This window comes from Mixophyes fleayi, chromosome 7 (assembly GCF_038048845.1).
Source record: "Mixophyes fleayi isolate aMixFle1 chromosome 7, aMixFle1.hap1, whole genome shotgun sequence".
Lineage (NCBI taxonomy): Eukaryota > Metazoa > Chordata > Amphibia > Anura > Limnodynastidae > Mixophyes > Mixophyes fleayi.
Genome location: NC_134408.1, coordinates 152,577,239 through 152,603,290, shown reverse-complemented (window position 1 = coordinate 152,603,290; position 26,052 = coordinate 152,577,239). Strand labels below are relative to the sequence as shown.

Genomic DNA, 26,052 nt, shown 5'->3' with positions numbered 1-26,052 from the left:
AACGTTACACTGCAGAGTGTTGTATGGTCTCACTGCAGAGAGATGTAACGTTACACTGCAGAGTGTTGTATGGTCTCACTGCAGAGAGATGTAACGTTACACTGCAGAGTGTTGTATGGTCTCACTGCAGAGAGATGTGTGGTCTCACTGCACAGAGATGTAACGTTACACTGCAGAGTGTTGTATGGTCTCACTGCAGAGAGATGTGTGGTCTCACTGCAGAGAGATGTATGGTCTCACTGCAGAGAGATGTGTGGTCTCACTGCAGAGAGATGTGTGGTCTCACTGCAGAGAGATGTATGGTCTCACTGCAGAGAGATGTGTGGTCGCACTGCAGAGAGATGTAACGTTACACTGCAGAGTGTTGTATGGTCTCACTGCAGAGAGATGTGTGGTCGCACTGCAGAGAGATGTAACGTTACACTGCAGAGTGTTGTATGGTCTCACTGCAGAGAGATGTGTGGTCGCACTGCAGAGAGATGTATGGTCTCACTGCAGAGAGATGTGTGGTCGCACTGCAGAGAGATGTAACGTTACACTGCAGAGTGCTGTATGGTCTCACTGCAGAGAGATGTGTGGTCGCACTGCAGAGTGTTGTATGGTCTCACTGCAGAGAGATGTAACGTTACACTGCAGAGTGTTGTATGGTCTCACTGCAGAGAGATGTGTGGTCGCACTGCAGAGTGTTGTATGGTCTCACTGCAGAGAGATGTGTGGTCGCACTGCAGAGAGATGTAACGTTACACTGCAGAGTGCTGTATGGTCTCACTGCAGAGAGATGTAACGTTACACTGCAGAGTGTTGTATGGTCTCACTGCAGAGAGATGTGTGGTCTCACTGCACAGAGATGTAACGTTACACTGCAGAGTGTTGTATGGTCTCACTGCAGAGAGATGTGTGGTCTCACTGCAGAGAGATGTATGGTCTCACTGCAGAGAGATGTGTGGTCTCACTGCAGAGAGATGTGTGGTCTCACTGCAGAGAGATGTATGGTCTCACTGCAGAGAGATGTGTGGTCGCACTGCAGAGAGATGTAACGTTACACTGCAGAGTGTTGTATGGTCTCACTGCAGAGAGATGTGTGGTCGCACTGCAGAGAGATGTAACGTTACACTGCAGAGTGTTGTATGGTCTCACTGCAGAGAGATGTGTGGTCGCACTGCAGAGAGATGTATGGTCTCACTGCAGAGAGATGTGTGGTCGCACTGCAGAGAGATGTAACGTTACACTGCAGAGTGCTGTATGGTCTCACTGCAGAGAGATGTGTGGTCGCACTGCAGAGTGTTGTATGGTCTCACTGCAGAGAGATGTAACGTTACACTGCAGAGTGCTGTATGGTCTCACTGCAGAGAGATGTGTGGTCGCACTGCAGAGTGTTGTATGGTCTCACTGCAGAGAGATGTAACGTTACACTGCAGAGTGTTGTATGGTCTCACTGCAGAGAGATGTGTGGTCGCACTGCAGAGAGATGTAACGTTACACTGCAGAGAGATGTGTGGTCGCACTGCAGAGTGTTGTATGGTCTCACTGCAGAGAGATGTGTGGTCGCACTGCACAGAGATGTAACGTTACACTGCAGAGAGATGTGTGGTCGCACTGCAGAGTGTTGTATGGTCTCACTGCAGAGAGATGTGTGGTCGCACTGCAGAGAGATGTAACGTTACACTGCAGAGTGCTGTATGGTCTCACTGCAGAGAGATGTGTGGTCGCACTGCAGAGAGATGTAACGTTACACTGCAGAGTGTTGTATGGTCTCACTGCAGAGAGATGTATGGTCGCACTGCAGAGAGATGTGTGGTCGCACTGCAGAGAGATGTGTGGTCTCACTGCAGAGAGATGTATGGTCGCACTGCAGAGAGATGTGTGGTCGCACTGCAGAGAGATGTGTGGTCGCACTGCAGAGAGATGTGTGGTCGCACTGCACAGAGATGTAACGTTGCACTGCAGAGTGTTGTACGGTCGCACTGCAGAGTGTTGTATGGTCGCACTGCAGAGTGTTGTACGGTCGCACTGCAGAGTGTTGTACGGTCGCACTGCAGAGAGTCGTATGGTCGCACTGCAGAGTGTTGTACAGTCGCACTGCAGAGTGTTGTATGGTCGCACTGCAGAGTGTTGTACAGTCGCACTGCAGAGAGTCGTATGGTCGCACTGCAGAGTGTTGTACAGTCGCACTGCAGAGTGTTGTACAGTCGCACTGCAGAGAGTCGTACGGTCGCACTGCAGAGTGTTGTACAGTCGCACTGCAGAGTCGTACGGTCGGTGTTGTATCGTTGCACTGCTGAGAGCTGCACTGTAAGATATTTCAGAACGTGCCCCCCTCTCTCTATGGCTGTAAATCAGCATTTCCCTCTCTGTGACAATAACTATTCCTAAATCCCAGCCTGAAACAATGAGATCCTGGAGAGTCGGTGATTACCATGACAATGCCGGGTATCACCCAGGGGAGAGGTAGCTGGACACCTGTTTATTCCCAAATAACACGATACCTGTTTGGAAGCCCCCCCATTACACACAGCACAGACTTATAGTAACACACACAGAACCAGCTACAAGTATATATCAGAGGAAGAGAGAATGTCACAATACCCTGCAGGACCTGGACACATAACCCCATATATACACTGAGTAACACAGTATCAGCCTCTGTCTTACGTCATCCCTGGTTAGATACACAAACACCAGAGGTATCTGACCGACTGACCCTAACACAGAGACACACATGCAGCGCTTCCTGCGCACTCAGCCGTATACCTCACGTCTTACACTTCAGGTTTATAACATTTCTGGGAAGTCCCAGAGGCTGAAGAGCGTTTACCTCTCACACTCCCAGTGACCCCTCTACTGAGCAGTAATCTATAATCATTACACCGATCAGATCACTCACCTGTCACCACACAGCAGCAGCAGCATTTAGCACAGAACCAAGACAAGGAACAGACAGGGGGGTCACTTCCACTCTTCATCCTCTCCTAAATCTGATCATGACCTGTCGTGCAGGGTCCCGGAGCCCTGTGTGTAATGAGCAGAGCGCAGGATCCCGGAGCCCTGTGTGTGTAATGAGCAGAGCGCAGGATCCCGGAGCCCTGTGTGTAATGAGCAGAGTGCAGGATCCTGGAGCACTGTGTGTGTAATGAGCAGAGTGCAGGATCCCGGAGCCCTGTGTGTAATGAGCAGAGTGCAGGATCCCGGAGCCCTGTGTGTAATAAGCAGAGTGCAGGATCCCGGAGCCCTGTGTGTGTAATGAGCAGAGTGCAGGATCCCGGAGCCCTGTGTGTAATGAGCAGAGTGCAGGGTCCCGGAGCCCTGTGTGTGTAATGAGCAGAGTGCAGGATCCCGGTGCACTGTGTGTGTAATGAGCAGAGTGCAGGATCCCGGAGCCCTGTGTGTGTAATGAGCAGAGTGCAGGGACTGGAATGACAGGAGGAGTCTAGGGAGGAGCAGCTCAGTGTGTGAGTAACCAGGGAACTGCACAGCATCCCGACACATGGGGTCACAAGTACTCTGCACAAACACACGTATCTATGGCACTGTACCATGCATGTGACATGTTGCACCAGTGTCTACACACGCACTGTACAAACACACGTAACTACGGCACTGTACCATGTATGTGACATGTTGCACCAGTGTCTACACACGCACTGCACAAACACACGTAACTACGGCACTGTACCATGTATGTGACATGTTGTACCTGTCTCTACACACGCACTGTACAAACACACGTAACTACGGCACTGTACCATATATGTGACATGTTGTACCTGTCTCTACACACGCACTGTACAAACACACATAACTACGGCACTGTACCATGTATGTGACATGTTGTACCTGTCTCTACACGCACTGCACAAATACACGTAAGTACAGCACTGTCCTATACGCCCATCAGGGAAACGTTTGCACTCCACACCCTGTTCCTCTATCAGTCTGTGGTATAAGGAGGTCGGCCAGAATCACAGAGATAATGAGACAGCATCTTATATCCCACAGACCAATACACGGAGTAGAGTCGGATCCAGCAGAACACGGGATTCATAGGACGTATCTAACGTATGCAGAATACGTCCCCCGCAGCTGCAGCCGGGTTCCTCTACTTGTGATTATGATCAGTTCCCGTCTGCCCTCGTTATTGGCGGATGAGAATAAACAAGTCGCTAATAACTTTAGTCACGTTTTAGCCATGTGTTTTCCATGTACCCGGTGGCGCGCTGTCACCCTATCACAATCAATTGCGTAGCGCATCAACACATGAAAAATAGGCTGCGTTGCGTTTTACAATGATGATGGTGGGGAGGAACCATTCATATTACTTCATAGGTTCTCCAGCGTCAGCTCAGCAGGTAAGTGAGAATAAGCCCTAACTAGATGACTAAAGTGTGATGTAAAGTGTCTGATCGGAGATTAGTGAGGACTGGATACCAGACTGCACAGTGCAGGGACGTAGGACACGATCTTCTTGCAGCACGCCTGGGGCCGGCACAGTATTACTGATAATTTGTATCTATTGAGGAACTGGAGAAACAATAGCGCCCTGTTCTGTGGGCACAATGAGAGATTAACTCCTTCACGTCCGCAGCCGAGAGGGCATGTAACAGCGGGGTGCAGACAATGGGCAGCCGTCCACTGGCCGATATATTCAATATCTCAGTGACTCTAGGACGGGTGTTACATGGGGCGTACAGAGGTCACTACCACCCCCCATGTAATCTCACTACTGGATAATACATTCATAACTCTGAAATCCTAACTGATACAGTACACAGAACAGGAATTACACCCTACATGCGGCAGGAGTAGTGGTACTGTGCAACAGTCTATACATACAGAAGAGGAACAGGTACTGGGAATTACACCCAACATACCCTAAAAGAAGTGGTACTGTGCAGCAATCCATACATACAGAAGAGGAACAGGTACTGGGAATTACACCCAACATACCCTTAAAGAAGTGGAACTGTGCAGCAATCCATACATACAGAATAAGAACAAGTACTGGGAAATACACCCTACATGCAGCAAGAGAAGTGGTACTGTGGAGTTGTGAATACAGAATAAGAATATATAAGGACAGTACAGGAAGAAGTGATTGGCACTTTGCAATAGTCCAGTATTAAGATAACACAGTGTCAAACTGGAAGGGATTAGCCACATATAAATATTGGTGCTTTCAATACATGAATTTATTTAATGCGATTTAATGAATCCATGACGGACCTACGACTTCAGAGTGGTAACTTGAAGGTCAAGGTGAAAATTAAGTAACATATGTTACTTTATAAAGTGACGGACACATTATATTCTAGATTCTGTAAGAGGTTCTATTTACATGTTGATATTGTTTTGTATTAATATAATTTCATATGTAGTCATGACGGCAGTAATTACATTGTGCTGGTTACCTTGGCAGGGAAATAATATACTGGTAAGATGTATATTGTATGAAGTGCGGTGACCAGTTGTGACCAGTGTCTGTACCACCCTGTCACCCACAGGGCTCCCCGCTACCCTCTCACTCCTTCCCTCTCCCTGGATGACATGGCCCTAATTCAGGTGCCTCAGTGAATGTAACATAAATCACTGTGGCGGGTGTAAGAAGAACGTTGAACAGTTTCCCTTTGTGTTGTTCTGGCTGCACTTAATGATTTAATAGCAGGAATTAGAGGACCAGACACACTGGAAGAGTCTGCAGGAAAACAAACAACTGGGACATATTATAAATGTGGTGAAATAGATAAATGGGAATCACAATGTCCCTATCGCCAGACTGCGCCCCAAGCTAACTCGTCTCTTACTAAGTCTGTTCGACATCCCTGGCCACAGTCACAGTACTGACTAAAGCCTTGCGGGAAAGACAATCACTGGCCCAGTTTATTCTTGTAGATGAGTCAGATCCGTAGATTACTGTATAAATCATGTCTAAAGATCACTGTAGATCAAGCAGATCCATAGATTACAGTATAACAGTCATGTCTAGATCAGTTAGTTCCACAGATTACAGTAGATCAGTCAGTTCCACAGATTACAGTAGATCAGTTAGGTCCACAGATCACTGTAGATCAGTCAGGTCCATAGATTACTGTAGATCAGTCATATCTATAGATTATTGTAGATCAATCAGGTCCACAGATTACTGTAGATCAGTCAGTTCTATAGATTACAGTAGATCAGTTAGGTCCACAGATTACAGTAGATCAGTTAGGTCCACAGATTACAGTAGATCAGTTAGGTCCACAGATTACAGTAGATCAGTTAGGTCCACAGATTACTGTAGATCAGTCAGTTCCACAGATCACTGTAGATCAGTCAGTTCCACAGATCACTGTAGATCAGTAAGGTCCACAGATTACTGTAGATCAGTCATATCTATAGATCACTGTAGATCAGCCAGGTCCACAGATCACTGTAGATCAGTAAGGTCCACAGATCACTGTAGATCAGTAAGGTCCACAGATCACTGTAGATCAGTAAGGTCCACAGATCACTGTAGATCAGTCAGTTCCACAGATCACTGTAGATCAGTAAGGTCCACAGATTACTGTAGATCAGTCATATCTATAGATCACTGTAGATCAGCCAGGTCCACAGATTACTGTAGATCAGTCAGTTCCATGTGTTCCGCAGCCTGGGGGGCGCTATACACTGTTCCCCAGAGAGGTTACACCTCATGTTTCTTAGGGAATTGACCTGATGTTTTAGCTGCACTACAGAAGATTGACAAATCCCCTACACAGGCCAAGGCAGAGAGGTCTCCAGAGATCCGAGGCAGAGTACTTACTACCTTGTAGTAAGAGAGTGACGGACGGGACTGAGAGGTCAGACTATTATCACGAGCCGCGGCGGTACTCACAGCCGCCGCGGCTCGCTTCCTGTCTGCCTCAGCGTCCCGGCCGTCACTATGACGACCGGGACGTCACTTCCCTCCAACTTCCGACCGTTGCCAAGGCAACGGCCGGACGCTTTCCTCTGTAGCGCCGCGTCCCGGCAACTGAGGACAGCCGGGCGCGTGCGCAGTTCTAAGTAATAGCCTGCAGGCTATTTGAGGTTAATTTATTTATTACCAGGGTCCTGTGGGTATTTTCAGAGCTAGGCTCTGATTGGCTGGCTGCAGTATTTAGGGCAGTGAGGACTGAGCGTCACTGCCGGTTATAGCTTCTGCTTCCCAGTCTGCTGACCTGCTTTGTTCCTGTTCCTGTTTATTGAACTTCTGCTGACCTCCCGTGTATGACCTTTGGCTTGGATTTGGACTTCGCATGTGTATCCCGTGACCCTGACCTCTGGCCTGTTTACCATTTCTTCTGTCTGCTTGTGACCCTTGATCCCGGCTCGTTAACTGGAATTGCTACCTGCTGCCGGCCCTTGACCTCTGCGTGGACCTCACTCCGCATGCCTGGGTCCTCCCCAGCCGGTACACACTTCACGACCCTCTGTCAGTCTGCGGCCCAGTCTGTCCCCACCACCAGGGGCTCCAGTGAACACCTGGTTGGCAGAGTAGACTCCGGGTTGTGTTGTGCCGGCTGGAGGGGTTCCTAACAACTATGATATATCCTTAGTATTGTTATAGTGAGTTACTGGTCATCCTCTTCTAACAGAATATGGCTGATAAGAGAAGTGATTCACAGCGAATGTATGATAATGACGTACAGTTCTGTGAGGATATGTAGACTTTATATATATACACAAGACAAGAAGAGAGATGTAATAAGCAAAGCTTGGCCCCATGTTACCGAGCTGCTAAGCGCTGCATGATCCGTGGATCCATATTTACATTACTTATCTTATTTCTATTCAAACTTGGCTGCATAACATGAGCAATAATTCCCCCTAAATCAGCCTTGTTATTATGAAAACAGGCCCCTGAGTTCCTGTTTGTCTTCTCTCCCTCTGACATCACTGTGACCTCATCACGAAGCAGCAACAGAATGTAATCTAACAGAGACAATGATGGAAACACAGAAAATAGCACCAGACATGGAAAGAACAACAAGGAAATGGATCATGTTCAGAACTAGGTGTTTGTATATTTATATCAGATAACGCTATATCTCCCTCGCAGGAAGCGGCAACAGATAATGTCACAAGTCAAACTACTCGGGATGTATGTCATTATATCATTTATCGTTTGTTTCTGGAATCTTAAAGCATAAAAAGGCAGATAATGAATGTAACAACCTAATTACGCAGCTCTATACTAATTCCTTGGGTAATAATCACATCTACGCACTAAATCTATACAACAACTTCTAATAATCACATTGTATGTAAATGTTCCGCACCCTCGGCAGAACGCGAGATACGTTATTAAAGCTGGCGAGCGGCTCCCTCTCTCCTCTCAGTCTCGTGTTATTACTGTGCTCTGCCCAATTGTAATGTGCTACAGAATATGTTATAAATAAATGGTAATAAGAATGATAATAAGCTGTTGTTCTCTGTTACCAGAAGCTAATGACGGACAGATGCTCCTGACATATCTCCCTAACTAGTTACAATGTTACCAGGAGATGTTTTCTATGTTTAGGTCATTTCCCCTCATTTTTGACACAGTTTTCCACTGAATGATTCTAAGTACCCCTGTGAGGTTTCTCTTTGGGGGTCTCTCCTACCATATTTGCAGGATCCCAGCACTGACATATAGTCGTGCTCCATACTGTCACCTGTATTTATAGGGCTGCATGGAAAACCGGCTGCTGATTGGTGGATCCCACCCATGTGAGCACAGATCCCCACCAAAGTGCTCTTCTAGGGAACATTCAATATTAATCTGGAATAGAAAGGTCACCCCTATATCCCAGCGCCACAGTCCCAGAGATATATTGCCCCAAACACTGCAGACTAGAGAACCCCACAGTGGGAGGAGGCAGGATAGATAGAAGGGCGATGTTACCCATCTTAGGGTGATGACAGGCAGCCACCCGATAAACCACCCCCCCACTACAGAACCCCTCCCCCCAATATCACCTGGAGACAGCACCATTCGGCCAGTTGTGGGGATATTATTAAACATAATAAAAATAATAATAATAATAATAATGGGAGACAATGTACTGCCTGAAACAACTGGAATATTATTACAAGTTCCCGGTAATGTGCATAAGTACATATATATGTTACATCACTGGGACCCCAGTCATTACACGGGGAAGTCCCTCAACCTCCATAATTCGGTTCCTGAGAACCAGCGAGGGGCGTCTGGACTGTAATAAGCGCTGGGAACGGATTACCCCGGGGCTGAGGGCAGGATGAGTCTGTTCAGACAGGGGGGGCAGAAAGCCGTCAGCTCAGGAGGGGGCATTTCCAGGGCATATTACACACACAGATCACAGCAGCACCTGCTTCCTGCACAGCTCCACAAACACAAGAAATGTGACAACTGGATACATTGTAGCGATAAATCTACATAACAGGTAATAAAACAGGTGGCAGATCGGAGGAAGAGGTGGTTGTGATAAAGGAGAAGTGATGACAGGTGAGGTAACACCCGCACTCTGCTCTCTATATTAATCCGTGTCCTGAGTATAACACGCGGTGGTCCCCAGGCGTGTAGCCCCTAAAACATTGTGACCACAGATCTCTATACGCTGCTTATCCTGTGTCACTGTCCCCCGGGGGACCCCTGACTCAGGAGCTAGGGACAGACGGATGACATTGTAGGCAGGGGATGATGATCACATCCAGGGGCCCCTGAGGCCAGGGTCATTCACTTGGAGCCCCCACCTCCGGGAAATAGTGGGAGTGGTGGGAAAGGCCTCATTCCAGCACTGATTATCCCGGAAAGGGGAATCTGGGCCTATAACCTCATTGTATGACATTGTTACAGTCCCTGAACAATGTATCACATGTAACACCCAGAAAACATGAATCAAGATTTCACAGTGAATCCGCCTATAACGGGGGCAGAGGCGTTGTCCGGGAGTAACACAGAGCGATGCTTCTGTTACAGTTTTATTACCACATGAATGACAGACTCCTGAGTGCTGGTCTGGCGTGTCACATGTGTGTGCAACAACATAAATGAGTCATGTGAGCTGGGCTAGCGTGTCACATGTATGTGCTACAACATAATGACAAACTCATGTATGTTAGACTGGCGTGAAACATGTGTGCTACAACGTGAATGACAGACCACTGCGTGTTGTGCTGGTGTGTCACATGTGTGTGCTACAACGTGAATGAGACTCCTGCGTATCACATGTGTGAAGACGCTGTGCTGGGCCTCAGTCCCTGCAGCCAGATGGACGGTCTATATTCCGCATGACCAACCAATCAGAGCGGATCACTGGGGAGATAAAACCTCAGGAATGTAAAGTATCTGCACAGAGATCAATGGCAGCTTCTGTCTGTGTAACATATGATGGGTCCGATACATGCTCTACATACATGTTCCCTTTGCACCGTTACAATGTATGCACCTTTTTTACATGTTCCTCTTACAATAGATTGTAAGCTTCAAAGCCTACTGAACTCCACAATTTTTTGAATAAGGTCCCGCTTAGATGCATAGATTGTGAGCTCTTGGGGACAATATAATATAGCAATATCATGGGTGTATATAATAAATAAATGGCAGAATAATGTACAATATATGTACAGACATCTTCAGTTACCTGACTCCCACCTGAAGGTAAACTAGACTGTACCCATCATGGTAGTGATGGCTCCTTGGATGTGCACAGTAACACTAATTACACAGAACGATATAAACAGGTTGTGTCATATCCTGCGCAGGTTTGTAACATGTCCGTCACATCACACCAAATGATCACCTGAAGCGTGTAGAGACGAAGCCGCACACGGCCATACAACACCAGGGGACAGAAATATCCACACAGATATGTGCATCATCTCCAGCTGGAGAACACATGCGTGTCTGACACACGGGATTACATGGAACAACAGCACAGACAATACAGCAGAAATGTTATCCATAGGACGACATCGCCCCCTTGTGGCAGACAAGCAAATAAACCTGTTCATTTGAATTCCATTCAACAAGGAAAAAGCTTAATGGATAATCACCATAGGGTGTATGCCCAGATCTCCAGGAATTCAGTGTATTCTAATCAATACTATGCATCAGTAAAGAATATAGCGGATCCCATATTATGCGTCAGTAAATAATTCAGTGGATCCCATACTATGCATCAGTAAAGAAATTCAGCAGATCCCATACAATGCGTCAGTAAAGAATCCAGCAGATCGCATACTATGCGTCAGTAAAGAATCCAGCAGATCCCATACTATGCGTCAGTAAAAAAATCCAGCAGATCCCATACTATGCCTCAGTAAAGAATCCAGCAGATCCCATACTATATGTCAGTAAAGAATTCAGCGGATCCCATACTATGCGTCAGTAAAGAATTCAGCAGATAACATACTATGTGTCAGTAAAGAATTCAGCAGATCCCATACTATGCGTCAGTAAAGAATTCAGCGGATCCCATACTATGCGTCAGTAAAGAATTCAGCGGATCCCATACTATGCGTCAGTAAAGAATTCAGCAGATCCCATACTATGCGTCAGTAAAGAATTCAGCAGATCCCATACTATGCGTCAGTAAAGAATTCAGCAGATCCCATACTATGCGTCAGTAAAGAATCCAGCAGATAACATACTATGTGTCAGTAAATAGTGGCTGGGCCAGAACACATCTCCATCTTACCTTTTCCTGATGGGAAGAAACACTCCATTTCCACACTGCTGCGTGAGTGCGAGATGCAGAGGGCACTGCTGGGTACCAGCCCTTCCTGCGGGGGGCTCCGGTCCGTTGTCCGCACCAAACACCATCCAGGCCGGTCGCTGGGCCTCTCCAGCAGCTCCACGGTCTGACCCACCTGGATGCTGAGCTCATTGCTGTGAATAGCGATGAAATCCTGCAGTACAGTGGTCAGTTCACAGCCCCCTGAGAGCTGGAAGAGAAGAGACAGACATTGTAACACATGGTTATGTGATCACAGACAAACCCTGCGCATTATACAAATATTACATTCAATTTGTAACGTAAAACACGTCATGCTGGAAACAAGCGGCGCAATGTGTTACTGTACAGAACTAAAGTTAAAGCTTTCATGTGTATACTGATACGATGAACCCTTTATGACTGTTCAGTATGTTGATTATTGTTATCTATAATGGATATTCCCTCTGTATAATATGAGCTATAATCAGCACCTGGTTTATAATTCTAACACTAGGAAATCAGCCACAAGGGGGCAGCGTCTCCACCCTGACGTCTGACTATCAGAGTGATTGTGTCAGGGGCTAATATTTAACTCACACAGAGATGAAAAATGTCAAATAAGCTGCAGGTAGGAATGTGGGGAACACGCAGGAGAAATTCTGTAAACTTCCTTCTCCTCCTCTCCGACCTCACAGTACAAGAACGGCAATGACAGGGCGCAGCAGAGACTGGCCGAACCCTGGTGCCTCCACATGGGTGACTCTGTATTCTCTCTGCCGCTCAATGTGTGCACAGAGGTTTTTGCAATAATTTGTGATCAATAAGAATGTACGCAGCTTATATTATGATGAGTGAGTCCTGCAAGTTCTTTGCTTGTGAAGTTTTTTAAAGGCCTGTACCACCTTCAGATGACTTTCACTTATTGATTTGTTCATCTTCTCCTGCAACCTTTACTAAACACATTGCTCAATCTTTCTTTTTCACCATATATTTATATCATCAGGCAGAGCTGCCTGTGTACGCTGGTCTGGGAGACGACACACAGCAGCTCTCTAAATACAATTGTACCCAAATCAGAGGGCTGTATGCCACAATAACAACCCTACAGAACTATACAGGGGGAGGACGTGTGAGCTGTACGAAGGGCTGGTGTTGTTGAGGGCTTTGTAGATAAGGGTGAGTAATGTGAATATGATTCTGGAGGACACAGGGAGCCAGTGTAGGGATTTGCAAAGTGGTGCAGCAGATGTGGAGTGGTGAGAGAGGAAGATCAGTGTTGCAGCAGCATTTAGGATGGATTGAAGTGTGGATATACGGGTGTCAGGAATACCAGACAACAGGAGGTTGCAGTAGTCAAGACGGGAGATGATGAGAGAATGGATAAGAGTTTTGGTAGCATGTTGAGTAAGAAAAGGGCGTATTCTGACAATGTTTCTAAGGTGGAGTCGACAGAACTGGGAGAGAGTCTGGATGGGAGGAATAAAGCAGAGAGTGGAGTCAAGTGTGACACCCAGGCAGCGGGATTGGGAGACTGAGGAAATTGTGGTGTTATTAACAGTGAGGGAGATTTGAGAACAGGTGGTGACTCTGGCAGGAGGGAAGATAATAATCTCTGTTTCGGACATGTTGATCTTTAGGTAGCGTTGAGACATACATGTGGAGATAGCAGAAAGACAGTTGGTTACACGAGATAGTACAGAAGGAGAGAGGTCAGGAGAAGAGATATAGATTTAGGTGTCATCATCGTAGAGATGGTACTGGAGCAAATTAGAGCCCCAAGAGAAGAGGTGTATAATGAAAGAAATAAAGGGCCAAGAACAGAGCCCTGTGGGACCCCAGCAGATAGTGGGAGTGGAGGGGAGGATGTGCCAGAGGTAGAAGCACTAAAGGACCAGCCCAATAGGTAGGAAGTGAACCAGGAAAGAACTGTGTCACAAAGGCCAATAGAGTGAGGGGTGTGTAGGAGAAGAGGGTGATCCACAGTATCAAAAGCAGCAGAGAGGTCCAGGAGAATGAGTATGGAGAAATGACACTTAGGGCTAGATTTACTAAGCTGCAGGTTTGAAAAAGTGGGGATGTTGCCTATAACAACCAATCAGATTCTATTTATCATTTTGTAGAAGGTACTAAATAAATAAAAGCTAGAATCTGATTGGTTGCTATAGGCAACATCCCCACTTTTTCAAACCCGCAGCTTAGTAAATCTAGCCCTTAGACTTTGTTGTAAGCAGATCATGATCACTTTGGTGAGTGTAGTCTCAGTGGAGTGTTGGGGTGGAGGCCGGATTCCAGAGAGTGGAAAAGGCAGTGAGAGGAGAGAACCAGAGACAGGCGGGTGTACACTAATCACTCAGGTAGTTTGGAGACAAAACGGAGGAAAGTGGTTAGAGAGAGAGGCTGGGTCAAGAGACCTTTATTTAAGATTAGTGAGATGAGTGCGTGTTTATAGGACTCTACAAATATGATGGGTTCACTTGCAGAGTGCGCAGAGTGCGCAGTCCAAGACTATCAAAAGGAGCACTGGGAAGTGGAAAGAGGATGAGGAGAACATGGTAACATAGATGTGGACAATCTCAGCTACAAATGGACAGACTAACACTCGCTAACAATAACTACCATCTCCAGAAGACAGACATATTTACTGCGACGGGATCTCAGTAACCTGGTGCTAAATATGAAACTGAAATCTGAAAAATGTGCTGGCACAGACCCTTCCGCTACCAGACAGTGCAATTAATTTTTATGATAATTAGTCGTTGCTGCCAGCAGAGAAAATTAAAAACTGTTGAGATTTACGGTGTGAGATTAAGAGCAGTTGAGCAATTAAAGAGCCTTGAAAACTGAACTAATGTACAATGATAAGTTATAAACCGCGGGGCCGCTCGCCATGTACACGTGCGCCATACAGTCACCAGAACGGAGGAATTCTGTGTCAAACATTATGTGGAACTAAACCTGAAGGAAACTGAAAGAATGTCAGAAAAGCTCTCTTTATTCATATTCAAAAGTTGTTTTATGAGCACTGCCGTATTTCTGTGAAAATCTGTCCCACATTACAAATGACTTCAATTAACTGACAATTAACAGTAATAAAGAATTCAGCAAATCCCCCTCCCCCGGCTAAGGCTACATGCACAGTGGTACTAAAATGATGCATTATTAACACAACATAATTGCTTCTAGATGGATGTTAATATGAAAATCTAATCACTCATATTTGTGTTTTTATAAGCGCTTAACGTGTGTTGTGTTATTTTGAACAGACTAATATTTAAAAAATGCAGATTGAACTAATTTGGAAAACGATTTATATATCTATAAAATGCATAGAGAATGCAGACACACAGTGCAAACCCCGGTTGTACACAGCCATATACAGCGCACTTATAGAATGTAGATAGTCGCGTCATAATACAATGTTCTTTCCTCATTGTACTGTATATAATATATATATAATATACAGTACACTTCCGCACACTCTGGGGCTTATTCTCTAGAAGCTGGACTAACTGGAGATGAACGTGGTCGCATCGTTATCGGATACGGAACTTGTTTACCGCTATGAGTTTACCTGTTTCCCAGGACGTCAATACAGAGCCCCCGATAATCACCTGCTCACGTCTATATAGATGTGTCATGTGGGATCGTAACTGAGGCCATTTTATAGAGGACTGTCTCAGATGCCAGAGCAGACTGTCTCGGGTGTGAGAACAGACTGTCTCGGGCATGATTACAGACTGTCACGGTTGTGAGAGCAGACTGTCTCGGGTATGATTACAGACTGTCACGGTTGTGAGAGCAGACTGTCTCGGGTATGATTACAGACTGTCTCGGGCATGATTACAGACTGTCACGGTTGTGAGAGCAGACTGTCTCGGGTATGATTACAGACTGTCACGGTTGTGAGAGCAGACTGTCTCGGGTATGATTACAGACTGTCACGGTTGTGAGAGCAGACTGTCTCGGGTATGATTACAGACTGTCACGGTTGTGAGAGCAGACTGTCTCAGGTATGATTACAGACTGTCTCGGGTGTGAGAACAGACTGTCTCGGGCATGATTACAGACTGTCACGGTTGTGAGAGCAGACTGTCTCGGGTATGATTACAGACTGTCACGGTTGTGAGAGCAGACTGTCTCGGGTATGATTACAGACTGTCACGGTTGTGAGAGCAGACTGTCTCAGGTATGATTACAGACTGTCACGGTTGTGAGAGCAGACTGTCTCGGGTATGATTATAGACTGTCACGGTTGTGAGAGCAGACTGTCTCGGGTATAATTATAGACTATCACGGTTGTGAGAGCAGACTGTCTCGGGTATGATTACAGACTGTCACGGTTGTGAGAGCAGACTGTCTCAGGTATGATTACAGACTGTCACGGTTGTGAGAGCAGACTGTCTCGGGTATGATTATAGACTGTCACGGTTGTGAAAGCAGACTGTCTCGGGTATGATTACAGACTATCACGGTTGTGAGAGCAGACTGTCTCGGGTATGATTACAGACTGTCACGGTTGTGAGAGCAGACTGTCTCAGGTATGATTACAGACTGTCACTGTTGTGAGAGCAGACTGTCTCAGGTATGATTACAGACTGTCACGGTTGTGAGAGCAGACTGTCTCGGGTATGATTATAGACTGTCACGGTTGTGAGAGCAGACTGTCTCGGGTATGATTACAGACTGTCATGGTTGTGAGAGCAGACTGTCTCAGGTATGATTACAGACTGTCTCAGGTATGATTACAGACTGTCACGCTACTGTCTCTGACATCACTGATAAGCGGTTTCCATGACAAGTTAAGTAACCCTGTGACTGTCACATACAGGATAGTTCCAGCACATGAAGAAAGTAGTGAGGACATTATCCCGGCCTACATGGAGTGAGGTCAGGAGCCCGGTGGTGTTCTGGATACTACGGCCGTTGGGGATACAGAATCTCTGGTGACAACAGGTGAAGTAAGTTTATGTGTTTCTGGGAAATCAGAAGAGAGAGGTGAGGCCAGAACCTCAGAAATATCTCAGATACAATATAACAAGAATGCGGCTCTGCTGGTTCCATAGACGTAAGATGCTGGAATTTCCCCAGCGCTGCAGACGGCCGAGGCCGCTAGACCTGGGTAACAAGTGAGGTCTCAGTGTGACTCTGCCCCCTCTCTGGCTGGATCTACCCCATGTCACCTATAAATACTTCTTCATCCAGCAGAACACAAATCACTGTGTACACAGCCACATTATAGGAATAATACTCTATATAATGGTACATATTGCTCTATATGAAAGATGGGGGCGCAAAATATTTAAATACATTTTTTGTTTGAATACAGAAAAAAATCCCATGTTTCTTGTTTCAGAGATTGAGAGAAGACACAATATATGTCTAGCAGCCCTATTCTCATATTCACATCATCGTCATCATCAACATTTATTTATATAGCGCCAGCAGTTTCCGTAGCGCTTTACATTTGGGAGCAATCACAATAATAAAACAATACTGGGTAATACAGACAGAGAGGTAAGAGGGCCCTGCTCGCAAGCTTACACTCTATGGGACAATGGTTTGATGCACAAGGGTAAGTGCTACATCACATTGCACATTGGTCCATCTAGAAAGCAAAGGTGAAAAGTATTGAGTGGGCTGTGTGATCAGTCACACAACTATCTTGGTCAGAGGGTTGTTGTCGTACGTTAGCTGTGTAAAGGATGGTAACCTAGGGAGGGTAAGAGGGTGGTTGAGGAATATTATAAACTTGCCTGAAAAGGTGGGTTCTCTGAGTGTGCTTGAAGGTTTGAAGACTAGAGGAAAGTATACAGTACACATATTCTGTATATGGGCAGGAATCCTGGATCCACATCACACAGTTGTATAATTATTTATATTATTATTTCTCTCTATTATATAACACCAACATATTCCATAGCATTGCTAGAGAAAGATACAGTAACTTACATCAATACTCAGAATTAATGTAATTAAACTTAACACAATAAGTAAAGCCGGATTAATGATCAATGACCCAGCAATTAAATAACTCGAGGTGTTATGAAATATAATTATAACACGCATGACAGATGAACACTGCATCCGTGGTCACTTGGATCTAGTCTTATTACACATGTAGAGGGCTCACGTGGTCTCTGACCGCGCGGAGCCGTCACCACCACACGTTACAAGTACAGTACACTGTCCTGGGACAGACGCACCAGTCTGACACCAGTGAGAGAATTCCAGCACCTGTTACCCATTTCATGCAATAACCCTTTCATGACTGGAGTTGTCTGTCGATTTTACCAGGAATAACCTTTATTGTGTCCAGAACCTGAGTGCAATGTGACGTCACATGACTTCTCTGAAAGCAGGGTCCAGAGAACTTTATTAGGTTACCTGCTGGCCAGACTGGTTCCAGGTGACAGGGAGGTGACAGTAACTCAAATAACCATGTGTTACAGCAGCGGTGTACAGAAGAGCATCTCTGATCACACCGCGAGGGGAGCCTACAAGTGGATGGGTTACAGCATTAGAAGACCTCACCGGCCTCCACTACGGTCAGATAAGAACAGGAAACTGAGGCTACAGTGGGCACAGGATCACCAACACTGGACAGATGCAGACTGGAAAAATGTACATGTGGATGGCAGGGTTGGAATTTAGCGTAAACAACATCATTAGTCTTTGAACCCATCCTGCTTGTGTCAGTGATGCCGGCTGGTGGTGGTGTAATGGTGAGGGGAATGTTTTCATGGCACAGACTAGGCCTCTTAATTGAGCATCATTTTAATGTCATAGCCTGCCTGAGTATTGTTGCTGCCCATGTGCATCCCTCTATGGCCACAGTCCCATCTTCTCATAGCTACTTCCAGCAGGATAACGCGTCGTGTCACAGAGCACCCGTCATGTCACACAGCACGCGCCATGTCACACAGCACCCGTCATGTCACACAGCACCCGTCATGTCACACAGCACCCGTCATGTCACACAGCACCCGTCATGTCACAGAGCACCCGTCATGTCACACAGCACCCGCATGTCACAGAGCACCCGTCATGTCACACAGCACCCGTCATGTCACAGAGCACCCGTCATGTCACACAGCACCCGTCATGTCACACAGCACCCGTCATGTCACAGAGCACCCGTCATGTCACACAGCACCCGTCATGTCACACAGCACCCGTCATGTCACAGAGCACGCGTCATGTCACACAGCACGCGTCATGTCACACAGCACCCGTTATGTCACAGAGCACGCGTAACGTCACACAGCACCCGTCATGTCACAGAGCACCCGTCATGTCACACAGCACCTGTCATGTCACAGAGCACGCGTCATGTCACACAGCACGCGTCATGTCACACAGCACCCGTTATGTCACAGAGCACGCGTCATGTCACACAGCACCCGTCATGTCACAGAGCACCCGTCATGTCACACAGCACGCGCCATGTCACACAGCACCCGTCATGTCACACAGCACCCGTCATGTCACACAGCACCCGTCATGTCACACAGCACGCGCCATGTCACACAGCACCCGTCATGTCACACAGCACCCGTCATGTCACAGAGCACGCGTCATGTCACACAGCACGCGTCATGTCACACAGCACGCGTCATGTCACACAGCACCCGTTATGTCACAGAGCACGCGTCATGTCACAGAGCACCCGTCATGTCACAGAGCACCCGTCATGTCACACAGCACCCGTCATGTCACACAGCACCCGTTATGTCACAGAGCACGCGTCATGTCACACAGCACCCGTCATGTCACAGAGCACCCGTCATGTCACACAGCACCCGTCATGTCACACAGCACCCGTTATGTCACAGAGCACGCGTCATGTCACACAGCACCCGTCATGTCACAGAGCACCCGTCATGTCACACAGCACCCGTCATGTCACAGAGCACCCGTCATGTCACACAGCACCCGTCATGTCACACAGCACCCGTCATGTCACAGAGCACGCGTCATGTCACACAGCACCCGTCATGTCACAGAGCACCCGTCATGTCACACAGCACCCGTCATGTCACACAGCACCCGTTATGTCACAGAGCACGCGTCATGTCACACAGCACCCGTCATGTCACAGAGCACCCGTCATGTCACACAGCACCCGTCATGTCACAGAGCACCCGCCATGTCACACAGCACCCGTCATGTCACACAGCACCCGTCATGTCACACAGCACCCGTCATGTCACACAGCACGCGCCATGTCACACAGCACCCGTCATGTCACACAGCACCCGTTATGTCACACAGCACCCGTCATGTCACAGAGCACCCGTCATGTCACACAGCACCCGCATGTCACAGAGCACGCGTCATGTCATACAGCACCCGTCATGTCACACAGCACCCGTCATGTCACACAGCACCCGTCATGTCACAGAGCACCCGTCATGTCACACAGCACCCGTCATGTCACACAGCACCCGTTATGTCACAGAGCACGCGTCATGTCACACAGCACCCGTCATGTCACACAGCACCCGTCATGTCACACAGCACCCGTCATGTCACAGAGCACGCGTCATGTCACACAGCACCCGTCATGTCACACAGCACCCGTCATGTCACAGAGCACCCGTCATGTCACACAGCACCCGTCATGTCACAGAGCACGCGTCATGTCACACAGCACCCGTCATGTCACACAGCACCCGTCATGTCACACAGCACCCGTCATGTCACACAGCACCCGTCATGTCACAGAGCACCCGTCATGTCACACAGCACCCGTCATGTCACAGAGCACCCGTCATGTCACACAGCACCCGTCATGTCACAGAGCACGCGTCATGTCACACAGCACCCGTCATGTCACACAGCACCCGTTATGTCACAGAGCACCCGTCATGTCACACAGCACCCGTTATGTCACAGAGCACCCGTCATGTCACAGAGCACCCGTCATGTCACACAGCACCCGTCATGTCACAGAGCACCCGTCATGTCACAGAGCACGCGTCATGTCACACAGCACCTGTCATGTCACAGAGCACGCGTCATGTCACACAGCACCCGTCATGTCACACAGCACCCGTTATGTCACACAGCACCCGTCATGTCACACAGCACCCGTCATGTCACAGAGCACGCGTCATGTCACACAGCACCCGTCATGTCACAGAGCACCCGTCATGTCACACAGCACCCGTCATGTCACACAGCACCCGTCATGTCACACAGCACCCGTCATGTCACAGAGCACGCGTCATGTCACAGAGCACCCGTCATGTCATACAGCACCCGTCATGTCACACAGCACCCGTCATGTCACAGAGCACCCGTCATGTCACAGAGCACCCGTCATGTCATACAGCACCCGTCATGTCACACAGCACCCGTCATGTCACACAGCACCCGTTATGTCACAGAGCACCCGTCATGTCACACAGCACCCGTCATGTCACACAGCACCCGTCATGTCACACAGCACCCGTTATGTCACAGAGCACCCGTCATGTCACACAGCACCCGTCATGTCACACAGCACCCGTCATGTCACAGAGCACCCGTCATGTCACACAGCACCCGTCATGTCACACAGCACCTGTCATGTCACAGAGCACCCGTCATGTCACACAGCACCCGTCATGTCACAGAGCACGCGTCATGTCACACAGCACCCGTCATGTCACAGAGCACCCGTCATGTCACACAGCACCTGTCATGTCACAGAGCACGCGTCATGTCACACAGCACCCGTCATGTCACACAGCACCCGTCATGTCACAGAGCACCCGTCATGTCACACAGCACCCGTTATGTCACAGAGCACCCGTCATGTCACACAGCACCCGTTATGTCACAGAGCACGCGTCATGACATACAGCACACGTCATCTCAAGCTACTTCCAAGAAAATTACAATGAGTTTAGTATACTCCAATGGCCGCCACAGTCCCCAAATCTCAGTCCAATAGCACAGCTCTGGGAGATTGGCTGCATGAATGCGCTATATCATCATGTCACCACGGACCAGAATCTGTAATGATCAGCACCTTGTTGTGTCCGTGTCACAAATGGGGTCCTACCCAGTGCTAGATGTACCTAATAAAGTGGGCACTGGGTGTATTTACACATTGTAGTTACATACACATTATATATACACATTATATATACACATAATTCCACGTAGCCCGTGACTACGAGCCTCAGACCTCTCTGGTTTACAGTCACCGGCTCTGTCTATATCTCCTGTAATGAAGGATCTGTGTTGGATGCAGAGATTGATGGTTTACGCAGCACACACAGGTTGTGTATTTGGACCTGTTCTCTATAAATATAGTTATAGATGACATTATTTCTGGTATTGAAGGGAAAGCTATGTAACAGGCTAGACCCATCGGGGAGGGGAAGTGATTGATGAGAGACGTGTATCACAGGAATGCTCAACAACAGTTCAATGCCAACAATATGCAGCATCAGACACTTGGGAATAGAAAATCCAAAAGGGCTGAATATAGCATTAATAGCACAAAAAGGGCAACTACTGAGGTGGAAGGTGGTCTAGAAGGCCCTATTTCAGGGGATAATGCAGCACAGCATTGGGGAAGGCTGGTCAGATGTTAGGTTATACAGAGAGAGGAGCTGGTAGCAGAAAGAGAAAGTGGTTGGACCACACCTAGAATATCGTGTCCAGAGTCCACATCTACACAAGGACGGAAATAAATGAGAGATTGTGCATAGAAGGACAACTACGATGGTGCATGGTTTACGTCACGTGACTTACAGGAGAGAGAGAAGGGAGAGAGGGCCATATATAATAACAGTGTTACCCGGGTACAGAGGAGGGGAAGGATTACAACAAGAAAACCCAATACTGGAGTGGAGCAGGTTTTAGAGTACTGCAAATAGTTGGGGTGTATGGGGAGTAAGCTGGAGTAAAGGACAGGTACAGCCGAGGGGCTGCAGTGGTGAGTGAGGACTGACCTGAGCTCACTGAGTATACTCCTGGGGAGGAATTCAGTGATGGAGAGTTGTTACGGTGCTTAGATGGAATACACTACGCCCCTTCTCTCCCATTGGCTGCCAGTGGTGTACAAATTTCCTGATTGGCTGGGACACTGCGTTGTTACCATTCATAGATTTGCATATACCAACTTGCTCCATTTACCAAAAAGTATAGAACAGGGGTACAGATCCCCATGACTATCAGATATACCATATATTGTTTTGGGAACTGCCTCCTTCTGGGGTCCCTCAGCAATAGCACATGTGGGGGATGAGCACCACTAAGTCTAGAATGCACAAATCTTCCAAACAAAACTATCGAATACACAAACTAACAAAAAACCTTCTTTGAAGAAGAAGAAGAAGAATAATCACAACGAGCTCGTCTGTGTTTCCTGGGGCTGAGATGGGGACTAATAGCTCCTCTAATCCTACTGATAGGACAAACGTAATGAAGGAAACAGAAGAGATGCCAGACAAATTAATAATCAAAGAATTAAAGAGATTGAACAGGACTATGTCCATGGGTCAGTTAACATTAAATGTGACAAACTCTTTAATACAATTTGTCAAATTAAAACCTTTATGCTCTAATATAAACAAGGCTTTATCTGCATATGTCTGAAACTAAATAAATACCATTATCTCTGATCATAACTGCTTTGACTGTACTATTAGTGTTTTGAAACAACTCCCATAGAAGGAAATATTGTATCACTTCTGCAATTAGATAGATTCCAAGATGTAGAACTGATACACTATCCGGAAAAGAACCAGGGACGATATTTTGGTCCCTTTTAGCCAATTCCAAGGATCCAATAACTCCTGAATCGTAATCAAGCAGATAATGATGTTACTCTCTGTTTTAGTTTGTTATACTTAATGTTATCGGACCTCTGACTCCGTCCTTTTCAATCTCCTTTATTGTTTGATTATTATTTTTCTGGCATCTCTTCTGTTTCCAGCACTGTGACTGTCACTTTGGTAAAACTATTGAATGTTTAAATACAGAATGGGAAAGGAGAGGTCTTGGAAGACTAACACACCGGGCTGCTGATTTGGAAAGACCATGATAAAATACGCCTAAAAAAACCAACTTTGTCCGGCAGTCTTACCATACAGCGACAAGATTACTGACCCGCATTACAACATACACGGCCGGATGGAACATGTCTGAAACACGGGAAATAATGCAAATCTCATTTGTGGTAATCCGCAATCCCAAATGTCCTGGGGATACAAGCCTCCCGGTTATAACGGAGACTCGTGGCTGTGATTATGGTGTGTACCGACGTTCACCGCATAGATCAATGGGCCACAAAGAGACAGACTTTAACCCTGTCATAGCTGTCGCACCATTAGCTTATCAGATAACGGCTGGACCCTTGGATGTTATATAATCATTTATACGGCACAGAAAGGAAATTATACAGGTTAACAGGTCCAGTGAGATTAAGATGGCAGAATATATATAACGCAGATTTATTAGTGCTAAAGCCAGAGACAAGGGAGCAGCCCTGACACTAGGTACAATAGCAGGCATCTATTGTTATATATACCTGGTGTATACTGGCAGAGATTACTAATAAGATGCATTGCTGGACAAGACCCCAGGGGTCTATATATACTGTGACCGGTCTCAGGTCAGGAGATCATGTGTTACAGCCATACAGGTCACACAACACTTACACCTGTACTAGGACCCAGCGTCAGTAACAGCAGTACAGCTCTGTGTCAGTAAATACATTTGGCCAGTAAGCTGATAGTCTCAGAGCACTGTGTCAGTAAATACATTTGGCCAGTAGGCTGACAGTCTCAGAGCACCGTGTCAGTAAATACATTTGGCCAGTAAGCTGACAGTCTCAGAGCACTGTGTCAGTAAATACATTTGGCCAGTAAGCTGAGTCTCAGAGCACTGTGTCAGTAAATACATTTGGCCAGAAAGCTGACAGTCTCAGAGCACCATGTCAGTAAATACATTTGGCCGAGTAAGCTGACAGTCTCATAGCACTGTGTCAGTAAATACATTTGCCCAGTAAGCTGACAGTCTCAGAGCACTGTGTCAGTAAATACATTTGGCCAGTAAGCTGACAGTCTCAGAGCACCGTGTCAGTAAATACATTTGGCCAGTAAGCTGACAGTCTCAGAGCACCGTGTCAGTAAATACATTTGGCCAGTAAGCTGACAGTCTCAGAGCACAGTGTCAGTAAATACATTTGGCCAGTAAGCTGACAGTCTCAGAGCACCGTGTCAGTAAATACATTTGGCCAGTAAGCTGACAGTCTCAGAGCACCGTGTCAGTTAATACATTTGCCCAGTAAGCTGACAGGTCTCAGAGCACCGTGTCAGTAAATACATTTGCCCAGTAAGCTGACAGTCTCAGAGCACCGTGTCAGTAAATACATTTGCCCAGTAAGCTGACAGTCTCAGAGCACCGTGTCAGTAAATACATTTGGCCAGTAAGCTGACAGTCTCAGAGCACCGTGTCAGTAAATACATTTGGCCAGTAAGCTGACAGTCTCAGAGCACCGTGTCAGTAAATACATTTGGCCAGTAAGCTGACAGTCTCAGAGCACCGTCTCAGTAAATACATTTGCCCAGTAAGCTGACAGTCTCAGAGCACTGTGTCAGTAAATACATTTGGCCAGTAAGCTGACAGTCTCAGAGCACTGTGTTAGTAAATACATTTGCCCAGTAAGCTGACAGTCTCAGAGCACCGTTGTCAGTAAATACATTTGGCCAGTAAGCTGACAGTCTCATTGCGGTGTCAGCTACAGTTGAGCCATAAACACCTGATAAAAGTTTACTACCACTGTAAGACGGCTCTTGCCCATGGTGTTTGTGATAAGGCGTCTCCCAAATACCTGATTGTACGCTGGACTTTATCCTCACAATACTCACAAGTCGGACTCGATTCATTAACCCCTTCCCAGCCAGTGCCGCTACAGCACGGCACAGTTACACTAGTAACACAATGCACCTACTGTCAGTGCACCTGCACAGGTCGTGCTGCCCAGTAAACCAGGCATTAATCACACACATCACTGATAGGAGGGAACGGCTCGGGTCATACAATCTCCTACTATATCACTATATATGCCAGAGTCTCAGGAATAATACTTTGCTTTCCAATGCAATCAGCAGAGCTGGCACACAGCATCATACGTGTATCTATCTGTCCTCACCGCGCACACACCGGCAGGTGAACCACCTGCTCCAACCGGGAGCATGATCCCGGCTCCTACCTTGTACGCACATAACACTGACACAATGCAGGGTCCTGGAGGGAGGCTGAATACTACCCTAGACTGGCAGGGCATGGCTGCACATGGCAGGGGGATAAATGTAAGCAGACCCCGATCATTTAGTCCTGGAGTATATGAGGTCCAGGAAACTGAACAGTC

General features: G+C 47.0%; 1 protein-coding gene across 21 annotated transcripts in view; it reads right to left on the bottom strand.

Annotated features, from left to right (window-relative positions):
* Window positions 1-26,052, bottom strand: part of KALRN (kalirin RhoGEF kinase) — a 265,449-nt gene that overhangs the window by 65,272 nt on the left and 174,125 nt on the right. For 20 of the 21 annotated variants that reach the window (XR_012678337.1, XR_012678338.1, XR_012678340.1 and 17 more), the window contains exon 34: window positions 11,664-11,910. Coding sequence is in view for 10 of the 21 variants with exons in the window: in XM_075181185.1 (XP_075037286.1) it covers window positions 11,664-11,910 (247 nt within the window). In the remaining 11 variants the exon portion in view is untranslated. Of the gene's footprint in view, window positions 1-2,884; window positions 3,409-11,663; window positions 11,911-26,052 lie in introns of those variants that run through there. The other variant, XM_075181195.1, reaches the window with a different exon arrangement.